Genomic DNA, 20,649 nt, shown 5'->3' with positions numbered 1-20,649 from the left:
CATCACTCAGTGATAGAGAGGAGACAGAGAGAGAGAGAGAACGAGAGAGACTCCTTAACTCACTCGGCATGAGAAATGTCTGTCCCTGATCGCATGGTGTTTCTCAGAACCTCTGATGTCCGTAGCCATCTCTTCCAAAGGTCATGGTTTGTTAAAGGACTAGGGCTACTTCTGAGCTGTCTCCTCTACAGGCATGATCGGGGAAAATCAGTGTAGCACAGGTATTATAATGGGTTAGCGTAGCGGTGCCGCAGCCCACCAAATCAAATGAAGTTCTAACACAAACAACAGTAGCAGAACAAAATAGAGCGCAGCTTCTTGACTCTGCGTACTCCATAATGCACGCCTAACAAGACAAACATCCTCTTGTTGTGCAATGCATTATTTATACATTCTCCACTATTTATAAATGACAGCTGAGTATTTCACGGTAATACCTGTTGTATTCAGCGCATGTGACAAATACAATTTGATTTGATTGACATAATCACCTAAAGCGTCTCTGAATAATGGATGCTTCAATCAGCTTCTTTTAAAAGTGCTCCTGCTTCTGTGAAAGCTGTAGCCTTGGCTGAATTCTGACCCTGTCACCTTGAAGCAGGAAGTCATTATAGATGTCTCACGGCCAGAAGAACGGTGTCATGGTTTTTGAGGGGGAAAGGAGGGCGGCTGGAAGAAGAGGGATGAAGGGAGAATACTTTCCCAGAATCATATCAAATAAACCTTTTTAAGAAATTCATGAGGACTTGGAGCCCTGAAGAAATATTTGCATTGATCACGGCTTTATTTTCATATATGCCCCCGGTTTTCACACATTGCTGTCCATGGTCTCGCTGGTTTAGCGTCTAATTCCGGCTCGCCTGTTAGCGCGCCCAAACACTGGCTCCCATCGCTAATTAAACTCCCAGGGCTTGCCTTCCCCTCACACGCTGGATTAGGACTCTGAATCAACAAAAGGCAAAAACAAATGATGAAAAAAGAGAGCAAGATATGTGTTTTTCTTTCTGCATGCTGTGCTCTGAAGACTAATGTAAGCTGCAATTCCATCCCTTCCGCTAGTCTGTTAGCATAAACCGCAACAGCTCAGCCTAGCCACAGTGGAGGAGTGAGACTTAGCATAGCAGCAATACAGTGGAGTGTATTTAAGTTAGCCACTGTGGTAGTCTCCCTCCACTTCAACTTTTTCTTCTTTGAGTCCCATGCAGTAGATGCTAAGAAACCCATTTAGCACACTATGCGTGGTTAATCCCTCATATGCAGTCTCAATGGTAGTATGAGGTTTGCCAGGAAGGCCAGGCTCCCACAGGATGTCCTACTACTCAGTGTAACCTTAGCTTCTTGGATGCAGACTGGTAGAATTTCAGTGGGAGTGCCAACAGTCTTGTACAAGCACCAAGTGACACGTCTCTTAAAATCTCCAATATCTCCCAGAGGACACAACCTACACAAGGAGGGAAATTAACTTTGATAGACCAGCCTATTGTTTAAGGGTCAAAGGCTTTAGCGGAGTCTACGACCTAAGAAATGTCAAACTAAGTAAATGGAATTTAACAGGCCTGGTGTATTTAGTTTGAAATGCCCCAAGTTTCAAACTCTTCTGAAGACGTTGAGATGACAACCAGGCCACTCATTTCACTTGAGTGCTTCTTCTGAATGGGACAGAAATCTCCTCTGAAAGGAGGAGTAGAAACGATTCTGAAATTCAATCACAGTAAGAAATCGGTTTGACAATGGGAGCATTTATTTAAGGTCGTATTAGTTAATTAAATGTGGGTCTATTCAGTCAAATTTGTGAATAAAAAAAATTGCCTCCCTCTGTCAATTTCCACTTTATTTCAACAAGCGTATGATGAACTAACAAAAGATTTGCAGAGGCAATTAGAAGTGGCTGAGGAGATAGCTTTTACCAGACAAATTATCCCTTAATTAGAGACCCAGCCTTGTAGGGAAGGCAGCACAGACGTTATAAAAGCACCACATGTTATATTCAGAAAATGCATCAGCATCCCCTTGGGGAAGCTAAATAGATGATGAACCTCAATACCAAGTGCCTTGAATGAATGTAATTTTATATTGTTTGTAGGCCAAACAGAAGTTTCACACTGTGTGTATGTCCGGTTACTGACCCAACGCTCTTAACCGCTAGGCTACCTGCCACCTACCTGACCCTCATGTAACTCGCTCGCTCGCTCGCTCTCTCTCTATCTCTCTCTTTTTCTCTCTCTCTTCTCTTCTCTCTCTGTCTCTCAGTGGCTATCATGCTGAAGGATGACTACTTCGTTCGTGGTGCGGGCCTGCCCGGGCGTTTTAAGGCTGAGAAGGTGGAGTTCCACTGGGGCCAGAGCAACGGATCTGAAGGCTCTGAACACAGCATCAACGGCAAGAGGTTCCCAGTGGAGGTGAGAGCGAGGGGGAGTCGTCTGGAGAGATAGAGGGGATTAAAGGATGCAGGAAACAAAATGGTTTGGAAATATTGGCGAAAGGAGAGTGAATGGGAATATATGGAGGTGAGAATTCTAGAAAACCCAGTGTATGAATGAGGACCAGTGGGGGTGGGAGTCTGCCCCCTGTCAGAATGGAGAAGAGTAGAGGGTGGTCCCATATCGATCTAAAAATGTGAAGGCCAGGGCCCTGGGGTCTGATCAGTGGATGGCCAGTGATGGTCGATCTCACTCCTAAAGCCTGATTTATCAGTATGGGCGTCTGGTCTGGCGCAGCACACTGCAGCTAAGAGACAGTTTTAGGATCCAGTAAAAATCTCAAGTGATCTCTAAACCCAGCTACCCAGCTGTTGTTCCCTTGAATGGCAAAATCTAATTATTATGTTTTGATTAACGACAACCCCAGCAGCCTCTTTACTGTCTTTGGCGATCAGATTAATATAGATCATTTGACATTTGGTGAGTTTGGCTGGTGTCAGCAGTTTTAAGAAAGGTTATTATAGTATTTATTTTTATACTAGTTTTTATGTTCAGTTAAATTTCAGTTCGTTTTGAGATCCACTTTGCTAGTTTTTATTTAGTTAAAGTTTTATGAAAACATTTCTATTTCGTATTTAGTTTCTGTTTTAGGTTTAGTGTTAGGGACAGAAACGAGCATATGCGTGGGAGGCTAGCAGCCATCTATGTGTTGTATAGTTTTTGTGTTTTTTGGGATGTCACTTGTTGACACTGTGGGACATTAATGCACAAGGTGACGGGTCAGGTCATAGGTTAGGTTAGGCTTAAAGGTAGACTCCGCAAGATGACGTAGATGCATGAAGGAAACAGTAGTAGTGGGTCAATTTACGAAACAACCAGGATCATTGAAGAGTGAGGCTGAACTTCTCCGCTGTTTTGGTCCCATAGCTACCACATTGTAGCAGCATGAAGCATAGATACTCTGTGTGACTGTGTGAGAGCAAAGTCTTGCATCATGCTCATCTCAATGGCCACGTAAGGGTGGATCACTTTTGTCAAGTCAGTGGGCCAGTGTGTTGAATAATGGGGATAAACAATGTCATATTTGTACCTACATGTCAACTGCATGAACTTTACAAAAATTATGTGATCAAAAGTTTTTATTGCAGCCAAACGCAATTTTCTGCAGTTGCTCTTCACCAACTTCAAATGGGTTTGTTAATTATTTAATTTCAATTTACTAAATAGTTTTTTCATGTTTCGTTTTAATTTACTATAATAACCTTAATTTTAAGTATTTCAATTTTATGTTGTCATTTCAGTTTTTTTCACTGGGTGCTTTGTCCCTCCAATAACGCTGATGTGCTGCTTACAAGGCCTTGGAAATTCGTGCTGCATCTCATGTTTCACACATTCACTTTTGCGCATTGCGAAACTGATCAATAAAAGGCCGAACTCCCTCTTCTGTTATATTGATGATTTCTTGAATGATTCATTGTATGATTTGTGGTCCACTCTGTTGATCTCCGTCCTGATGCCTGCAGAATAGAATGTTATTTCTAGCCGATAGGCCAGCATGAAAGATTAACTGGATTTGATTAGTTTGGGTTGGTTATTCGTGCGACTTGGTCATGGCCGTAACTACATAATATGATTGATATATGATTGACATCGGTAATTTTTTCTAATTTGACAAATAAATACATAATACAAATATATGTTTTGCACACAAAGAAAATCAATTATGGGTGAACATCTAAATATGCTCCCAGCGTTGATCAAAGTTCAGAACGCTTATATTCTTGATCTGACTGAGTTCTAATAGTGCCTGCCTCTTTGCGAACGAGTGGAATCATGAACAGTGGTTTGCTCGTTATGTTTGCCTGCGTCCCCCTGATTTGCCTCCCGGATTTTCCTTTTTAGTAGCACATTCACCACTCTCTCAAACAGCTAACTCCGCCCTCTCGTGGCACAGGCCAAGGGCCTGAGACGTAAAACAAACTACTCCAGCTCGCAGTCGGCTTCACTAGAGAACTACAGTAGGCAAAACTAGAGATGCTGCTGACAGTGTGCGAGATGCCGGACAAAAGGCAGTATTGCAGTAACGTTGAAGGGCTCTAGGTAGTTTACTTAGCCAACTAGAAGGATGAAGTAAGAGGCTAACGTTAAACGGAGCCTAAAAACTGTTTACTAAGTTCTCATAATAACTTTGCTTTACAGAGAGTAGGCTACTGAGGCAGACAGTGATGTGGCGCTCAGTGGTGAGACTGAGGCAGGCTGCAGTGTATGCAGGAGGAAGCAGAGGAGACAGAGAGAGAGAGGAAGCAAGCAGAGAGAGAGGTTAGTTTAGTGGTTCCCAAACTTGGGGTCAGGGCCCCATGTGGGGTTCCCTGAAAAAACTGTACTAATCTAATCAAACAAGTTATGAACTTAAATATATATTTTTCAATATGAACATCTCCACATGGCCTCTTCCCTATAGGCAAACAATACAGTTCTAAAAATGTCATACATGTTTGTTTATATCGGTGGTTGTTCGCCTTATCCATTCCCCACTGTTTTTTCAACTACAAAACTGATATTAATACAGAATCGTAAGTAATATTCTAATAATTCATGTGTATGTCATAATATGATCATCTGTGTGCTCCATTCATGTCTGTTTGTGCGGAGCATTATTAGTAATGCCTAGGAATACAAGGCTATGTCATTTGATAAGAGATATAATTAAAGAGTTGATGATTTTATGCAATTATACATCATTACAACTGCCTGAACAGTCACTGATGCTATGTGTCAGTGTGAATCAGTTGTCATATATCCAGGTGAAACATTATAGTTGAATAGCTAATAGGCTTTGTAGAATGACTGAGGTGAATGAACCTACAGCAGCCAAGGTGATAATGGCTGGGGCCATTTTTGCTTGTTTTTGCTCTTCTCCAAATAGCATTTTTACGTATTTTTTTATTGTATAGAAAAGCAGTAAATCAGCTTCAACTTTCCCAAAAAATTCTGGGGAGACCTTCCGGACCTCACTAAAACTCAAACCCTGGTTACAGCCCTGGACTTGGTTGTCTGAGAGTGTTAGTGTGGTGAATGCTAATGAGTGCTGACAACTCCCCCTACTCATGTCCTTATCTGTACAGAGAGAGCGAGAGAGGGAGGGAGAATAAGAGAAAGGTAGGGGAAGGATATAGAACTGAGGGCACAGTAGAAAGAGAGAGAGAGAGTAAGGGAGGAGGAACGCACTGTGGAGATAGTTCACAATTAACATTCTGTCAAGGAGGGCGATTGTGTCTAAGAGGTAATTAAATATGCCAGTGGCAGGGCAGTGTGTGTGTGTGTGTGTGTGCACCCCATTGCCGTCATGCCTTGCTGTGCTATTGATTATGGCTTCCCATCATCTAATGTCACATGACCTCTTTAATGTCACAGGTGCTGTGCTGACCTGTATTATGAGAGCAGCTCTCCATCTCGGCTTTTCTTCTGGTAGGAAAACAGCAGTGTTAATATAAAGTGTTTTTTCATGACAGCCAGCATTGATTTTGTTGAATTATTTGGAAGGCAGACGAATGAGAGACACTACATTGGATATTAATCCACAGGTACAAAGTGGCTTTGTTACTAAATCTGGATGCAATACACTGAGGAACGGTGGGTCTCTCCCAATCTTATTTAGATGTACTGGGAAATTGCCAATGACAAGGTTTAGTTTGGAAAATACCTTAAACCCCGGGTGGTTTTGCAGAGCCATTACTTTAAAATGTGGGTCTAGTTAAATTGGTTAGCGCTGAATCTCTGCTTCTCCCTCTTGAGCTGACCTGAATTCAGTGGCTGTAGTTTCCCCCACTGTTGTTGTCTAGTCTGAGATCATGTATAGCGTTTGATGGACAAAGGCTCAAGCTTTGGGTTTTTTCTTTCATTTTTTAAATCTGTATCAGTGTGCCCCTATATACTTAGCCCATTTAAAATGATCTGTTTTGATCTTCATTATGTATAACCCAATATTTTATTTGATGCCACTGCCCATTTAGAACATTAGCAAAATGCTAACCCCCTAGTGATTCCTCAACACATTACCAGAGATGTCTGTCTGGTGATAAGAGTATGAAGAGAAGAGAACCATCAGACTAAGTCAGACAGGGCTCTCAATTGCAAGGAGATAGACGCTCTTCCAGCAACAGAGAAAAACAACCCCATTGACACAAAGCCTGACATATTATTAAAATAAGTACTTGTAGCTGATTATACGCATTAGTGGTGATCACGCCTTCTTCCACTTCCCCTCCTTATCCCCCTCTCTTTTTTCCCCTAAGTAAATCTAACCACTCTCACTGTGTGTGTGTGTGTGTGTGTGTGTGTGTGTGTGTGTGTGTGTGTGTGTGTGTGTGTGTGTGTGTGTGTGTGTGTGTGTGTGTGTGTGTGTGTGTGTGTGTGTGTGTGTGTGTGTGTGTGTGTGTGTGTGTGTGTGTGTGTGTGTGTGTGTGTGTGTGTGGGGGGGGGGGGCTGAAGCACTTGCTTCTTAGTGGTCCTTTAAGTAGCACTCTATCCAATGGAATGAGAGATCACCTGGGCTGTAAGAGGCATGTAAGCTCTGACCTCGTACGGGAGGTCATTTCTGTGATGTCATTTCTGTTGGGTAGTATGACAGGTGTCAAAGAGAAAAAGACAGGAAAAGAAAGAAATAAGTTAATAGAATGAAAGAAGGATTTTAAACATGCTAGTCATATATAACACACTCTAAAAGCCTTTATCAACAGTAATGGTAGTATGCTTAGTGCTAACAGAGAGACAAACTAAAGCATGTACTGTAGCTGTGGCCAGATGTCCTTGGTGACTGTCACTAACATACCCTGGTTGGTCTGAGCCCTCTCCTATGAATACTCATGAGGACACTGCTGTCAACACAGAGGAGATTTGCTGCAAAATGCCACTTTCATTTCTTAAAGTCCTCTTGAATGATTTATGTTTACAAGCCTTGCCATTTAGTAATTGTTCTCTAATAAGCTTGTGATTAAGTGGGGGACTGCTGCGTTCCTACCTGCTGTTTTAACTGTAAAACACTACTTAATATGCAAAGCACAGCCAGGCAGGCATGAAGCACAGCTCTCCATCTGTATCCATCACCCACGGTGTGTTACCCTGCTCATACTGTACAACAATCACATCCCCACCCTCAGTCTCTGAATGGATTCCGGAAAGATTTGGCTTCAATGATTTATAAATGAATTATGCATGGAGTATGGACTGAATTTATTTGATTGTAGGAAGCTTAACTTCATCGGGGTCATCTTCAGGATAAATTGAATGCTATAGGAATGAGTGGGTGTATCATGGAAAGGATGACACATCATCACAACAGAACTCAAACTCAGTTTAGCATAATGTCAGAATGACCTCAAATCAGGTTATTGCAGTATCATTCCTTGCAGGGACATCTCTCTGAAACTCTCTGTTTACGGTGTCAGAGAGGAAGTCTTCCCACTTTGTAATATCACACATCTGCTCCCGTGTTCTAAGGTGGTGAGAGGAGAGTGTTCCAGCTCTATTTCTCCATGCCCTCTTGACACCCTGGAGTGATTTCACTGCTCTCTGTCTTTCCATTCTGTCCAGCGTAAAGGTGTTCACATGCTTCCCAGCCGAAACAGTTCGTAACAGTTTGAGCGTATATTATGATGACATTTTGTTATGTTTTTGTTTGTTCAGTTGTTCGGCCACACAATTTTTTATTGAGGCCAGCCAAAGTCGTTAGCCGAAAGTCTACGCCCCTTCGACGGTGATTGGTCAACAGTAGGGATTCTTCAGTAGTCTTTGTTGTCATTCAACAAGTTACCATTTTTTTCTTTAGAAATACTGCACCAAACATATCATTTAGATTTAAAATTGCGCGACTAAAATCTCCTCTGCAAAAACGTCAAAATCAATGACAGATATCTTGAGTTATCTTAGATTAATTTGTACTATTTTGAGGAAGTGTTTACTGGTTTAGGCGTCTCAAAATGGACAAACTGTACTATTGCCCCTTTTTTCTCGTTTTTGAAGCGAATGTCTTTTAAGGGAGTATACGAGCACACTCGTTCAGTTCGCCTAGCCGACTTCGGCTAGCCGCCAGCCAAACTGAAGCCTTCTGATGGCTTAACCTGGCCTCTTCCTCCTCCTTCCACCACCCTTGCCCCCTACTCCTCCTTCTCCTCCATGCTCCTGCCCCTCTCCCCCCTGTGGGCCTCAGAACAAGATGGGGGGCAAGGTAGGTGATGTGCACACTCTCACAGACGCTGAAGGTACTGTATCACAAATAATAGATGTCAGTGATGAATGGAATTTTATTTCCGTCAACCTTTTTGCGGTGGATGAAACTGACCTAAATTACCTTGTGCATAGATATTCATTATGTATTTTTTCAAGTCTACCGTATGAATGGTAGTACTGTATACAGTACATTTGTGTCTTGGTGTGTTGATATTTGCACAAACACAATTGATGGGCAAACTACCTGCCCTCCATGACACCTACAGCACCCGATGTCACAGGAAGGCCAAAAAGATCATCAAGGAAAACAACCACCCGAGCCACTGCCTGTTCACACCGTTACCATCCAGAAGGCGAGGTCTATACAGGTGCATCAAAGCTGGGACCGAGAGACTGAAAAACAGCTTCTATCTCAAGGCCATCAGACTGCTAAACAGCAATCACTAACTCAGAGAGGCTGCTGCCTACATTGAGACCCAATCACTGGACACTTTAATAAATTGATCACTAGTCACTTTAAACAATGCCACTTTAAATAATGCCACTTTAATAATGTTTACATATCTTACATTACTCATATCACATGTATACATTGTATTTTATTGTATTTTATACCATCTACTGCACCTTGCCTATGCCGCTTGGCCATCGCTCATCCATATACTTATATGTACATATTCTCCTTCACCCCTTTAGATTTGTGTGTATTAGGTAGTTGGTGGGGAATTGTTAGATTACTTGTTAGATTTGTGTGTATTAGGTAGTTGTTGGGAATTGTGAGATTACTTGTTAGATATTACTGCACTGTTGGAACTAGAAGCACAAGCATTTCACAATCATTTTACTTGCATTAACATCTGCATGTGACCAATTTTTTTTTATTTGATTCTCTTTCATTCCTAAAGTTTTCAGCTCATGTTTTGTCTGTAGCTTTTACTTGAGAAGTTTCATATTTGTACCTGGTCCATTTCCTTATCACTGTGGGCCTAGTGTATCAGCAAGGCTGTCAAATGTTCAGTTGCTACAGGGTTATTTTCCTCCTGTGGGAAACTGGTCAAATTAAGATCCTACATCTGTGCATAATGACTGGTGCGTTGGTTCTATTTTCGGTGCCCGTAGATACTTAGCACAGTTGGTATAACCTTGCCAGAATGCCCACGCTTTAGTTATGCTCGTTCTGTTGTTAAGGTTACTTCCAGGTCTTGACAACGCAGACGCCTATGGTGCTGTGTATGGCTATTTAATGACTTAGCTTTGCGTTTGTATGTGTGGGTTTAGGGGATACAATCAAACAAATATTGATCAAAGTCTATGCCAGGCTAGCTAAAGTTTCAATCTGCTGTCTGTGTAGTGTACAGTCAGAGGAAATGAGTGGCATGTCAATCAAAATATGTCAGGGAGAGGAAAGAAGCGTAACAAGATGTCAAATAAAATCAAATAAAATTGTATTAGTCACATGCGCCGAATACAACAAGTGTAGACCTTACAGTGAACTGTTTACTTAAGAGCCCCTAACCGACAGTGCAATAAAAAAAATAAGAATAAGAGATAAAAGTAACAATTAATTAAAGAGGAGCGGTAAAAAATATATACATATACAGGGGGGTGCCGGTACAGAGTCAGTGTGCGGGGGCACCGGTTAGTTGAGGTAGTATGTACATGTAGGTAGAGTTAATTAAAGTGACTATGCATAGATGACAACAGAGAGTGGCAGTGGTGTGGAGAAGGGAGGGAGGGGGGGTAATGTGAATAGTCTAGGTAGCCATTTGACTAGATGTTCATCAGTCTTATGGCTTGGGGGTAGAAGCTGTTTATAAGCTTCTTGGACCTAGACTTGGCGCACCAGTACCGCTTGCCGTGCGGTAGCAGAGAGAACAGTCTATGACTAGGGTGGCTGGAGTCTTTGACAATTTTTAGGGCCTTCCTCTGACCGCGCCTGGTATAGAGGTCGTGGATGGCAGGAAGCCCAGCTTGTACTGGGCCGTTCGTACTACCCTCTGTAGTGCCTTGCGGTCGGAGGCCGAGCAGTTGCCATACCAGGCAGTGATGCAACCAGTCAGGATGCTCTTTCGATGGTGCAGCTGTAGAACCTTTTGAGGATCTGAGGACCCATGCCAAATCTTTTCAGTCTCTGAGGGGAAATAGGTTTTGTCTTGCCCGCTTCACGACTGACATGGTGTGCTTGGACCATGTTAGTTTGTTGGTGATGTGGACACCAAGGAACTTGAAGTTCTCAACCTAATCCACTGCAGCCCCGTCGATGAGAATACTGTCCTCTCTGTCCTCTTTTTCCTGTAGTCCACAATCATCTCCTTTGTCTTGATCACGTTGAGGGAGAGGTTGTTGTCCTGGCACCACACGGCCAGGTCTCTGACCTCCTCCCTATAGGCTGGTTCGTTGTTGTCGGTGATCAGGCCTACCACTGTTGTGTCATCTACAAATTTAATGATGGTGTTGGAGTCGTGCCTGGCCGTGCAGTCATGAGTGAACAGAGAGTACAGGAAGGGGCTGAGCACGCACCCCTGATGGGCCCCTGTGTTGAGGACCAGCGTGGCGGATGTGTTGTTACCTACCCTTACCACCTGGGGGCGGCCCGTCAGGAAGTCCAGGATTCAGTTGCAGAGGGAGGTGTTTAGTTCCAGGGTCCTTAGCTTATTGATGCGCTTTGAGTGCACTGTGGTGTTGAACGCTGCGCTGTAGTCAATGAAAAGCATTCTCACATAGGTGTTCCTTTTGTCCAGGTGGGAAAGGGCAGTGTGGAGTGCAATAGAGACTGCATCATCTGTGGATCTGTTGGGGTGGTATGCACATTGGAGTGGGTCTAGGGTTTCTGAGATGATGGTGTGGATGTGAGCCATGACCAGCCTTTCAAAGCACTTCATGGCTACAGACGTGAGTGGACGTGAGTGCTACGGGTCGGTAATCATTTCGCCACAGGCTCTATGGTGGTCTGCTTAAAACATGTTGGTATTACAGACTCGGACAGGGAGAGGTTGAAAATGTCAGTGAAGACACTTGCTAGTTGGTCAGCGTAAAGGGCTTACTCACATCGGCTGCGGAGAGCGTGATCACACAGTCTTCCGGAACAGCTGGTGCTCTCATGCATGTTTCAGTGTTATTTGCCTCGAAGCGAGCATAGAACTAGTTTAGCTCGTCCGGTTGGCTCGTGTCACTGGGCAGCTCTCGGCTGTGCTTCCCTATGTAGTCTGTAATGGTTTGCAGGCCCTGCCACATTCGACGAGCGTCAGAGTAGTACAACTCGATCTTAGTCTTGTATTGATGCTTTGCCTGTTTGATGGTTCGTCGGAGGGCATAGCGGGATTTCTTATAAGCTTCTGTGTTAGAGTCCCGCTCCTTGAAAGCGGCAGCTCTAGCCTTTAGCTCAGTGGGAATGCTGCCTGTAATCCATGGTTTCTGGTTGGGGTATGTACGTACGGTCATTGTGGGGATGACGTCATCTGGCTCAAAGAGCGTCCACGGAGGAAATAAAGAACAAATTGATTTATTGTTGAGAGGGTAAAGGATGGAAAAGAATAGTCAGCTTAGAGATACGGTTTTAGTGGACTCTGAGAGGGGGTTTTACAGCAAAGTCATAATATTCTAATTTTCAACAGTTGGTCTATTTTGTGTTGGATTCAGAGAGTGGAAATATTGTGGAGTGGTATTCTTATGTATTGTCATGTTGGGCCTCTCACACGTTCTCTCTTTGTGTCCCTCTTCTTCTCTATTTCTCTTCTCTTTGTCTCTCTCTCTCCCTCACACACTATTTCTATATCTCTCTCTGTCTCCCCCCTCTCTCTCTCCCTCCCTCTGTCGTTCCCTTTCTTGGCAGCTACATTCCATTAAACCTTCAAAGATAACTGATGACTGCCATGCCAAGCTCCTTTTTTAAATGTATTTCTCTATTTTATTTATGATTGGCCTCCCTCTGGATCGGGAGGCGTGCAATTTCTAACATAATGTTATATTTCCTGGCCTGTCCTCAATGACACCGAAAAACACAGCCATTCTTTAAAAGCCCAATGCTACCTAGAGGGCAAAAAGATGTTGTCCCAGTTCTGGGCTGGCTTGATACCATTTTTAATAATCTCGTTGCCGATACAGGCCTTTTGTTTTCTCAAAAGCAATATTTTCCAGATTTTATGAAAAAGCAATACTCCCGAAATTGAAAAAGGAGGGACTGACATTCTAACATTTCTCATGTAATGTATTTTGGGGTTTTAAGATAGATTGCAAAGGGCTCAACACACCAAACATGTTTATTATCCCAGCTATTGCACTTTCGTCCTGTATTGTATACCTGGCTTTTAAAGGCATTGTAATGAGGGAGACTAGAGGTAACTTTGGTGCCACAGGTGCCTATGCTACAATGATCTTTTTGATGGACATCCATTTGTGAGAAATAAGCAGAGCCTGGTCTTAACCACCAATGGAGTGCCCAGCCAGGTACTAAACTCCATGGAGAGCTCTGTTTGTGTAAATCACAGCATCAAAACAGCACCTTGATGTGCTCTCTCCCAACTAGGACACAGAGTGGAGCACATCCTGTATGTCTGTCAATGGTTCCTTCCCAGCTCAAAGGCTTGTGATTCAGCCTCAGATCTTCCATGGTCCCAGGGGGTGATATCACAGAGCCCTTCCCAGTCTTGTTGCACCTCCCCTCTGATGGAACTCTATTCCTCTCAGTATCCACTTCAAAGTGGAAGAACACAGAGGCTACTGTGTTTTTGCTGTCCGACCGAACATTACAAGACTTAGGACGGACACGTGTATGATATATGTGATACATGTGAGCAGATATGCCTCCAAACACATCATATGGAACACAATCTCTTTCGTATACTTTATTATATGGCTTTGAAACCAGTGGTTTATGTATTAGCTCTCTGTCAGCGATCAAGCTCATTAGATATTTGATTAGACTTTTTATCTTGTAGCACGCCGAGTCACTGTTTTCACTCTTTGAAGGAGCATGTTTGTTTTTGTCAAGCTCAAGTAGGCCACAATCTCTTTCTTAATGAGCCAGATTGTCCACATTAATATTTCAGTCCTATTTGCAGAGACAATACACACACACACACACACACACACACACACACACACACACACACACACACACACACACACACACACACACACTCCCCTACCAGTGGTGTAATTTGCAGACCATGGGAGACTCCCCAGTCTCTATCAGCCTCATTATCTATCTAAACAACTTAAAACTAGGGGACAATTCACAAACACTCACTTCCCCTCTCTCTTCCACTCTCTCTTTCCCTCCCTCTTCCATAAACTCTTCCACTCCTTCTTCCACTCCCTCTTCCCCTCCCTCTTCCACTCTCTCTTCCCCTCCCTCTTCCATAAACTCTTCCCCTCCCTCTTCCACTCTCTCTTCCACTCTCTCTTTCCATCTGTCTCCCCGATTCTTTTGCTCCCTCTTCCCAGCACTCTTTCTCTGTCTCCTTCCCCTGTTTTACGGGGCCCTGGGCTGACATAGCGTTGTCACAGAAGTAAATGTGATCTTGAATCTCAGCATGCTGGTTGCTGAGTCATCTCAGTGTAGTGCAGGATAGGGAGGAGCTGCCATGTACAGAACATACAGTACACACAGGTGCACAACCCTGATTAATATTCCTTCTACAGTTAGGCAGATAAATCACACTCATGCCTCACTGCGTTTTGTCTTTTCAGCATTTAAGCCATGCTCTTGAGTAAACATTCCACCTGTGTATATGGCAGACATGCTTGGTGTAGTTGATATGGCCATGTTCTCCTCTTCATTCCTCTCTCTTCTTCCTCATTTCCTCTCTTCTCTCTTCAGTCTTTAGAACAGTGATATTCAAATGTATTAAGCGGGGACCCCATTTTTCCCCCAATAATTTCTGGCGACCCCATCCAAAATCTAATGACACAACCTTAAAACCGGTAAATTTTGATTTTTACCTCAATAAATAACCTTCAATTAATAGCATTTTCATCTCTTATCTAAATGAAAGGAAACCAATTAATGTATTTTTAAAATGATCTTTCTCAGAAATGTTTGCATATTTGTCCCATCCCATATTTGTACTCTTCATTTTTTGTTACTAATAAAAGTAAAATCTTGTTTTATTTATTTTTCTGACCCCTCTGCACTTCCCCCAGTGGGTTTCGCGACTGCTTTATAAGCTCCATGGCCCCTCTCTCGTTGGGATTCTGAACCTGTGTGGTGTTATTTAAGCAATAAGGCCCAAGAGGGTATGGCCAATATACCACGGCTAAGGGCTGTTCTTTAGTACGACACAGCGTGGAGTGCCTGGACATAGTTCTTAGCCGTGGTATATTGGCCATATATCACATACCCCGAGGTGCCTTTTTGCTATTATAAACTAGTTACCAACATAATTAGAGCAGTAAAACAGAATGTTTTGTCATACACATATTCAAGCTCTGAATGCTGATTGGCGTGGTATATTAGACCATATACCACGCCAATCAGCATTCAGAGCTTGAATCACTGTAACGGCTGTCGCTCTCCTCATCCTCGGATGAGGTGAGGAGAGAAGGATCCTCAGACCAAAACGCAGCATTCGGGAAGTAAGCCATCTTTATTTAACAACGAAGATGGCAACACGAAACGAAACAAAACACTTTCAAACTACAAAACAAGAAAACGACGTTGAACGAAACCTGAACATAAACTTACATAACTAAACATAAACTTACGTACAGGAAACGGACGACATCGAAACGAAACAAACAAACGCTACAGTCCCATGTGGTACGAACATACATACAGACATAGGAGACAATCACCCACAACGAACACTGTGACAACGCCTACCTAAATATGACTCTTAATTAGAGGAACGCCAAACACCTGCCTCTAATTAATAGCCATACCAGGCAACCCAAAACCAACACAGAAACAGAAAACATAGAATGCCCACCCAACCTCACGTCCTGACCAACTAACACACAAAAACTAACATAAATAGGTCAGGAACGTGACAGTACCCCCCCCACAAGGTGCGAACTCCGGACGCACCAGCACAAAATCTAGGGGAGGGTCTGGGTGGGCATCTAACCACGGTGGTGGTTCAGGCTCGGGGCGCGGTTCCCACCCCACCATAATCCATCCTAACTTCCTCCCTCCAAGAATGTCCACCCTCTTTTGACCCCCACAAAATTCCCTTAACAACATATCTAATAGGGACAACCCCGGGACAGAGAGATAAATCAAGAAAGAGGGATAGATAAGAATATAGAGATAGATGAAGATAGAGAGGGAGATTAGGATAGAGGGGCAACTCCGGACTGAAAGGCAGCTCCGGACAGAGAGACAGCACCGGGACAAGGGGCAGCACCGGGACAAGGGGCAGCACCGGGACAAGGGGCAGCACCGGGACAAGGGGCAACACCGGGACAAGGGGCAGATCCCGGCTGAAGGACTCTGGCAGGTCCTGTTTGGACGGCTCTGGCAGGTCCATGCAGGCTGACGGCTCTCGACGCTCATGGCAGACTGACGGCTCTCTACGCTCATGGCAGGCTGACGGCTCTCGATGCTCATGGCAGGCTGACGGCTCTCGACGCTCATGGCAGGCTGACGGCTCTCGACGCTCATGGCAGGCTGACGGCTCTCGACGCTCATGGCGCTCTGACGGCTCTGGCTGCTCATGGCTCTCTAACGGCTCTGGCTGCTCATGGCTCACTGACGGCTCTGGCTGCTCATGGCTCACTGACGGCTCTGGCTGCTCATGGCTCTCTGACGGCTCTGGCTGCTCATGGCGCTCTGACGGCTCTGGCTGCTCATGGCTCGCTGGCGGCTCTGGCTGCTCATGGCTCGCTGGCGGCTCTGGCAGATCCTGTCTGGTTGGCGGCTCTGGCAGATCCTGTCTGGTTGGCGGCTCTGGCAGATCCTGTCTGGTTGGCGGCTCTGGCAGATCCTGTCTGGTTGGCGGCTCTGGCAGATCCTGTCTGGTTGGCGGCTCTGGCAGATCCTGTCTGGCTGACGGCTCTAGCGGCTCCTGTCTGGCTGATGGCTCTAGCGGCTCCTGTCTGGCTGACGGCTCTGTAGGCTCATGGCAGACGGGTGGCTTTGCAGGCTCATGGCAGACGGGCGGCTTTGCAGGCTCCTGGCAGACGGATGGCTCAGACGGCGCTGGGGAGACGGATGGCTCAGATGGCGCTGGGGAGACGGATGGCTCAGATGGCGCTGGGGAGACGGATGGCTCAGATGGCGCTGGGGAGACGGATGGCTCAGATGGCGCTGGGGAGACGGATGGCTCAGATGGCGCTGGGGAGACGGATGGCTCTGGCCGGATACGGCGCACTGTAGACCTGGTGCGTGGTGCCGGAACTGGAGGCACCGTGCTAATGATAAGCACCTTCCTACTAGTGCGGGGAGCAGGGACAGGGCACACTGAACTCTCAAAGCGTACTCTATACCTGGTGCGTGGTACCGGCACTGGTGGCACCGGGCTGAGGGCACGCACCTCAGGACTAGTACGGGGAGAAGTGACAGTGTGTACAGGACTTAGGAGACGCACAGGTGGCTTAGTGCGTGGGGCTGGAACTGGAGGCACCGAACTGGATACACGCACTATAGGGAGAGTGCGTGGAGGAGGAACAGGGCTCTGGAAATGCACTGGTAGCCTAGTGCGTAATGTAGGCACTGTAGGTACTAGGCTGGGGCGGGGAGGTGGCGCCGGAAATACCGGACCGTGCAGGCGTACTGGCTCTCTTGAGCATTGAGCTTGCCCAACCTTACCTGGTTGAATACTCCCGGTTGCCCGACCAGTGCGGGGAGGTGGAATAACCCGCACCGGGCTATGTAGGCGAACCGGGGAAACCATGCGTAAGGCAGGTGCCATGTATGCCGGCCCGAGGAGACGCACTGGAGACCAGACGCGTTGAGCCGGCCTCATGACACCTGGCTCAATACTCAATCTAGCCCTACCAGTGCGGGGAGGTGGAATAACCCGCACTGGGCTATGCACTCGTACAGGAGACACCGTGCGCTCTACTGCGTAACACGGCGCCTGCCCGTACTCCCGCTCTCCACGGTTAGCCTGGGAAGTGGGCGCAGGTCTCCTACCTGCCCTTGGCCCACTACCCTTTAGCCCCCCCCCAAGAAATTTTTGGGAGTTACTCACGGGCTTTTCGGGCTTCCGTGCAAGACGTGTCCCCTCATAATTCCGGTTTCGAGCTTGAATCTCCGGCTTCCATCCACGTCTCCTAGCTGCCTCCTTAAACCACCGCTCCTGGGCTGTGGCTGCCTCACTCTTCTCACGAGAGCAGCGATATTCTCCAGTTTGCGCCCAGGGTCCTCTACCAGACAGGATCTCCTCCCAAGTCCAGAAATCCTTGTTGCTCCGTCGAGCATTCCCATACCGCTTGGTCACATTTTGTTGGTGGGTGATTCTGTAACGGCTGTCGCTCTCCTCATCCTCGGATGAGGTGAGGAGAGAAGGATCCTCAGACCAAAACGCAGCATTCGGGAAGTAAGCCATCTTTATTTAACAACGAAGATGGCAACACGAAACGAAACAAAACACTTTCAAACTACAAAACAAGAAAACGACGTTGAACGAAACCTGAACATAAACTTACATAACTAAACATAAACTTACGTACAGGAAACGGACGACATCGAAACGAAACGAACAGCCAAACAGCCCCGATAGTGAATAACATCGAACACAACGAAGACATCACAACGCCTACCTAAATATGACTCTTAATTAGAGGAACGCCAAACACCTGCCTCTAATTAATAGCCATACCAGGCAACCCAAAACCAACACAGAAACAGAAAACATAGAATGCCCACCCAACCTCACGTCCTGACCAACTAACACACAAAAACTAACATAAATAGGTCAGGAACGTGACAATCACCCAGTTTATAATACCAGTTAAATTAAGGGTGTCAAGTGCTATATGCTTGGAACGTGCCCTTAGCTGCTCAAACATATTTTTTTCTCTCTCCTGGTGGACCGTAAAGTCTAAAACATTTTCAGATGTGTCTGTAGGATTCACATGAGGTGCTATCCCCTCTGTCAGGAGCAAAGACTTGAATTGGCTCATTTGTGCTGGAGAAATTGGAAAATTGTGCTGTCTGTGCTGTCTGACACAAGCAGAGGGAGAAAAGGTTGTAGAGATTGAGGGTGGAGAAGAGGGGAGGGAGAACATGTGCGTGTGTTGGCTGAATGGATGGGAAATCTTTGGGAAGCGCTCCCCGGGGCTCTGGCCACTCGTTTATCTGCCTCCTTCCTTCACGTTGATGGCTGTTGTTCTAAAGAGATAAAGTGTGGAGGTGGATAAACGCAGCCTGTCAGTCAAAGCCAACATAGTGAGGGATGGAGGCGCCAGGCCAACCATGGCACTCTCTACCTCCATGAGAGACCACACAGAGGATCCATAATCATGATACATTAACATGCCACCTGCATAGGTCTCATGATTAATCACATAGACCCATTAATGTTGGGGTAATGTTTTCCTTGCTCTCATGCAAGATATTAATACAGTTGAAGTAGGACGTTTACATACACTTAGGTTGGAGTCATTAAAACTCGTTTTTCAACCACTCCACAAATTTCTTGTTAACAAACTATAGTTTTGGCAAGTCGGTTAGGACATCTACTTTGTGCACGACACAAGTCATTTTTCCAACAATTGTTTACAAACAGATTATTTCACTTATAATTCACTGTATCACAATTCCAGTGGGTCAGAAGTTTACATACACTAAGTTGACTGTACCTTTTAAACAGCTTGGAAAATTCCAGAAAATGATGTCATAGCTTTAGAAGCTTCTGATAGGCTAATTGACATCATTTGAGTCAATTGTAGGTGTACCTGTGGATGTATTTCAAGGCCTAACTTCAAACTCAGTGTCTCTTTGCTTGACATCATGGGACAATCAAAATAAATAATTGTAGACCTCCACAAGTCTGGTTCATCATTGGGAGCAATTTCCGAACGCCTGAAGGTACCGCGTTCATTTGTCAAACAATAATACGCAAGTGTAAACACCATTGGACCACGCAGCTGTCATACTGCTCAGGAAGGAGACGCGTTATGTTTCCTAGAGATGAATGTACTTTGGTGCGAAAAGTACAAATCAATCCCAGAACAACGGTAACAACGTGTGTGTAAGTGGCAGGGAAGTCAGGCGCAGGAGAATCGAACTTGGTATAAATGGAGTCGTATAATAAACTTAACTAAACTCCAATACCAAAATACAACATAAATAAAAGTAGGTACAAGAATCCGCCACGCACCAATGCATAATACACAAACATACAAACAAACAATCTCCGACAAGGACATGATGGGAAACAGAGGGTTAAATACACAACATGTAATTGATGGGATTGGAACCAGGTGTGAAGGAAGACAAGACAAAACCAATGGAAAATGAAAAATGGATCAGTGATGGCTAGAAGATCGGTGACGTCGACCGCCGAACACCGCCCGAACAAGGAGAGGGACCGACTTCGGCGGAAGTCGTGACAACAACAGCAAAGGACCATGTGAAGATGCTGGAAGAAACAGGTACAAAAGTATCTATATCCACAGTAAAACAAGTCCTATATCGACCTAACCTGAAAGGCCGCTCAGCAAGGAAGAAGCCACTGCTCCAAAACCGCCATGAAAAAGCCAGACTACGGTTTGCAACGGCACATGGGGACAAAGATGGTACTTTTTGGAGAAAATTCCTCTGGTCTGATGAAACAAGCAGTGTTTGGCCATAATGACCATCGTTATGTTTGGAAGGGGGAGGCTTGCAAGCTGAAGAACACCATCCCAACCGTGAAGCACGGGGGTGGCAACATCATGTTGTGGGGGTGCTGTGGTGCAGGAGGGACTGGTGCACTTCACAAAATAGATGGCCTCATGAGGAGGAAAATTATGTGGATGTATTGAAGCAACATCTCAAGACATCAGTCAGGAAGTTAAAGCTTGGTCGCAAATGGGTCTTCCAAATGGACAATGACCCCAAGCATACTTCCAA

General features: G+C 45.1%; 1 protein-coding gene across 2 annotated transcripts in view; it reads left to right on the top strand.

Moving 5' to 3' along the window:
- LOC139557651 (receptor-type tyrosine-protein phosphatase gamma-like) overlaps nt 1-20,649 on the top strand; it is a 335,846-nt gene that overhangs the window by 224,830 nt on the left and 90,367 nt on the right. For both annotated transcript variants that reach the window (XM_071372734.1, XM_071372725.1), the window contains exon 4: nt 2,251-2,399. In XM_071372734.1, the coding sequence (XP_071228835.1) occupies nt 2,251-2,399 (149 nt within the window). The remainder of the gene's footprint in view (nt 1-2,250; nt 2,400-20,649) is intronic.

This window comes from Salvelinus alpinus, chromosome 2 (genome assembly GCF_045679555.1).
Source record: "Salvelinus alpinus chromosome 2, SLU_Salpinus.1, whole genome shotgun sequence".
In the NCBI taxonomy this organism is placed as follows: domain Eukaryota; kingdom Metazoa; phylum Chordata; class Actinopteri; order Salmoniformes; family Salmonidae; genus Salvelinus; species Salvelinus alpinus.
This window is presented reverse-complemented; position numbering and strand designations above follow the sequence as displayed.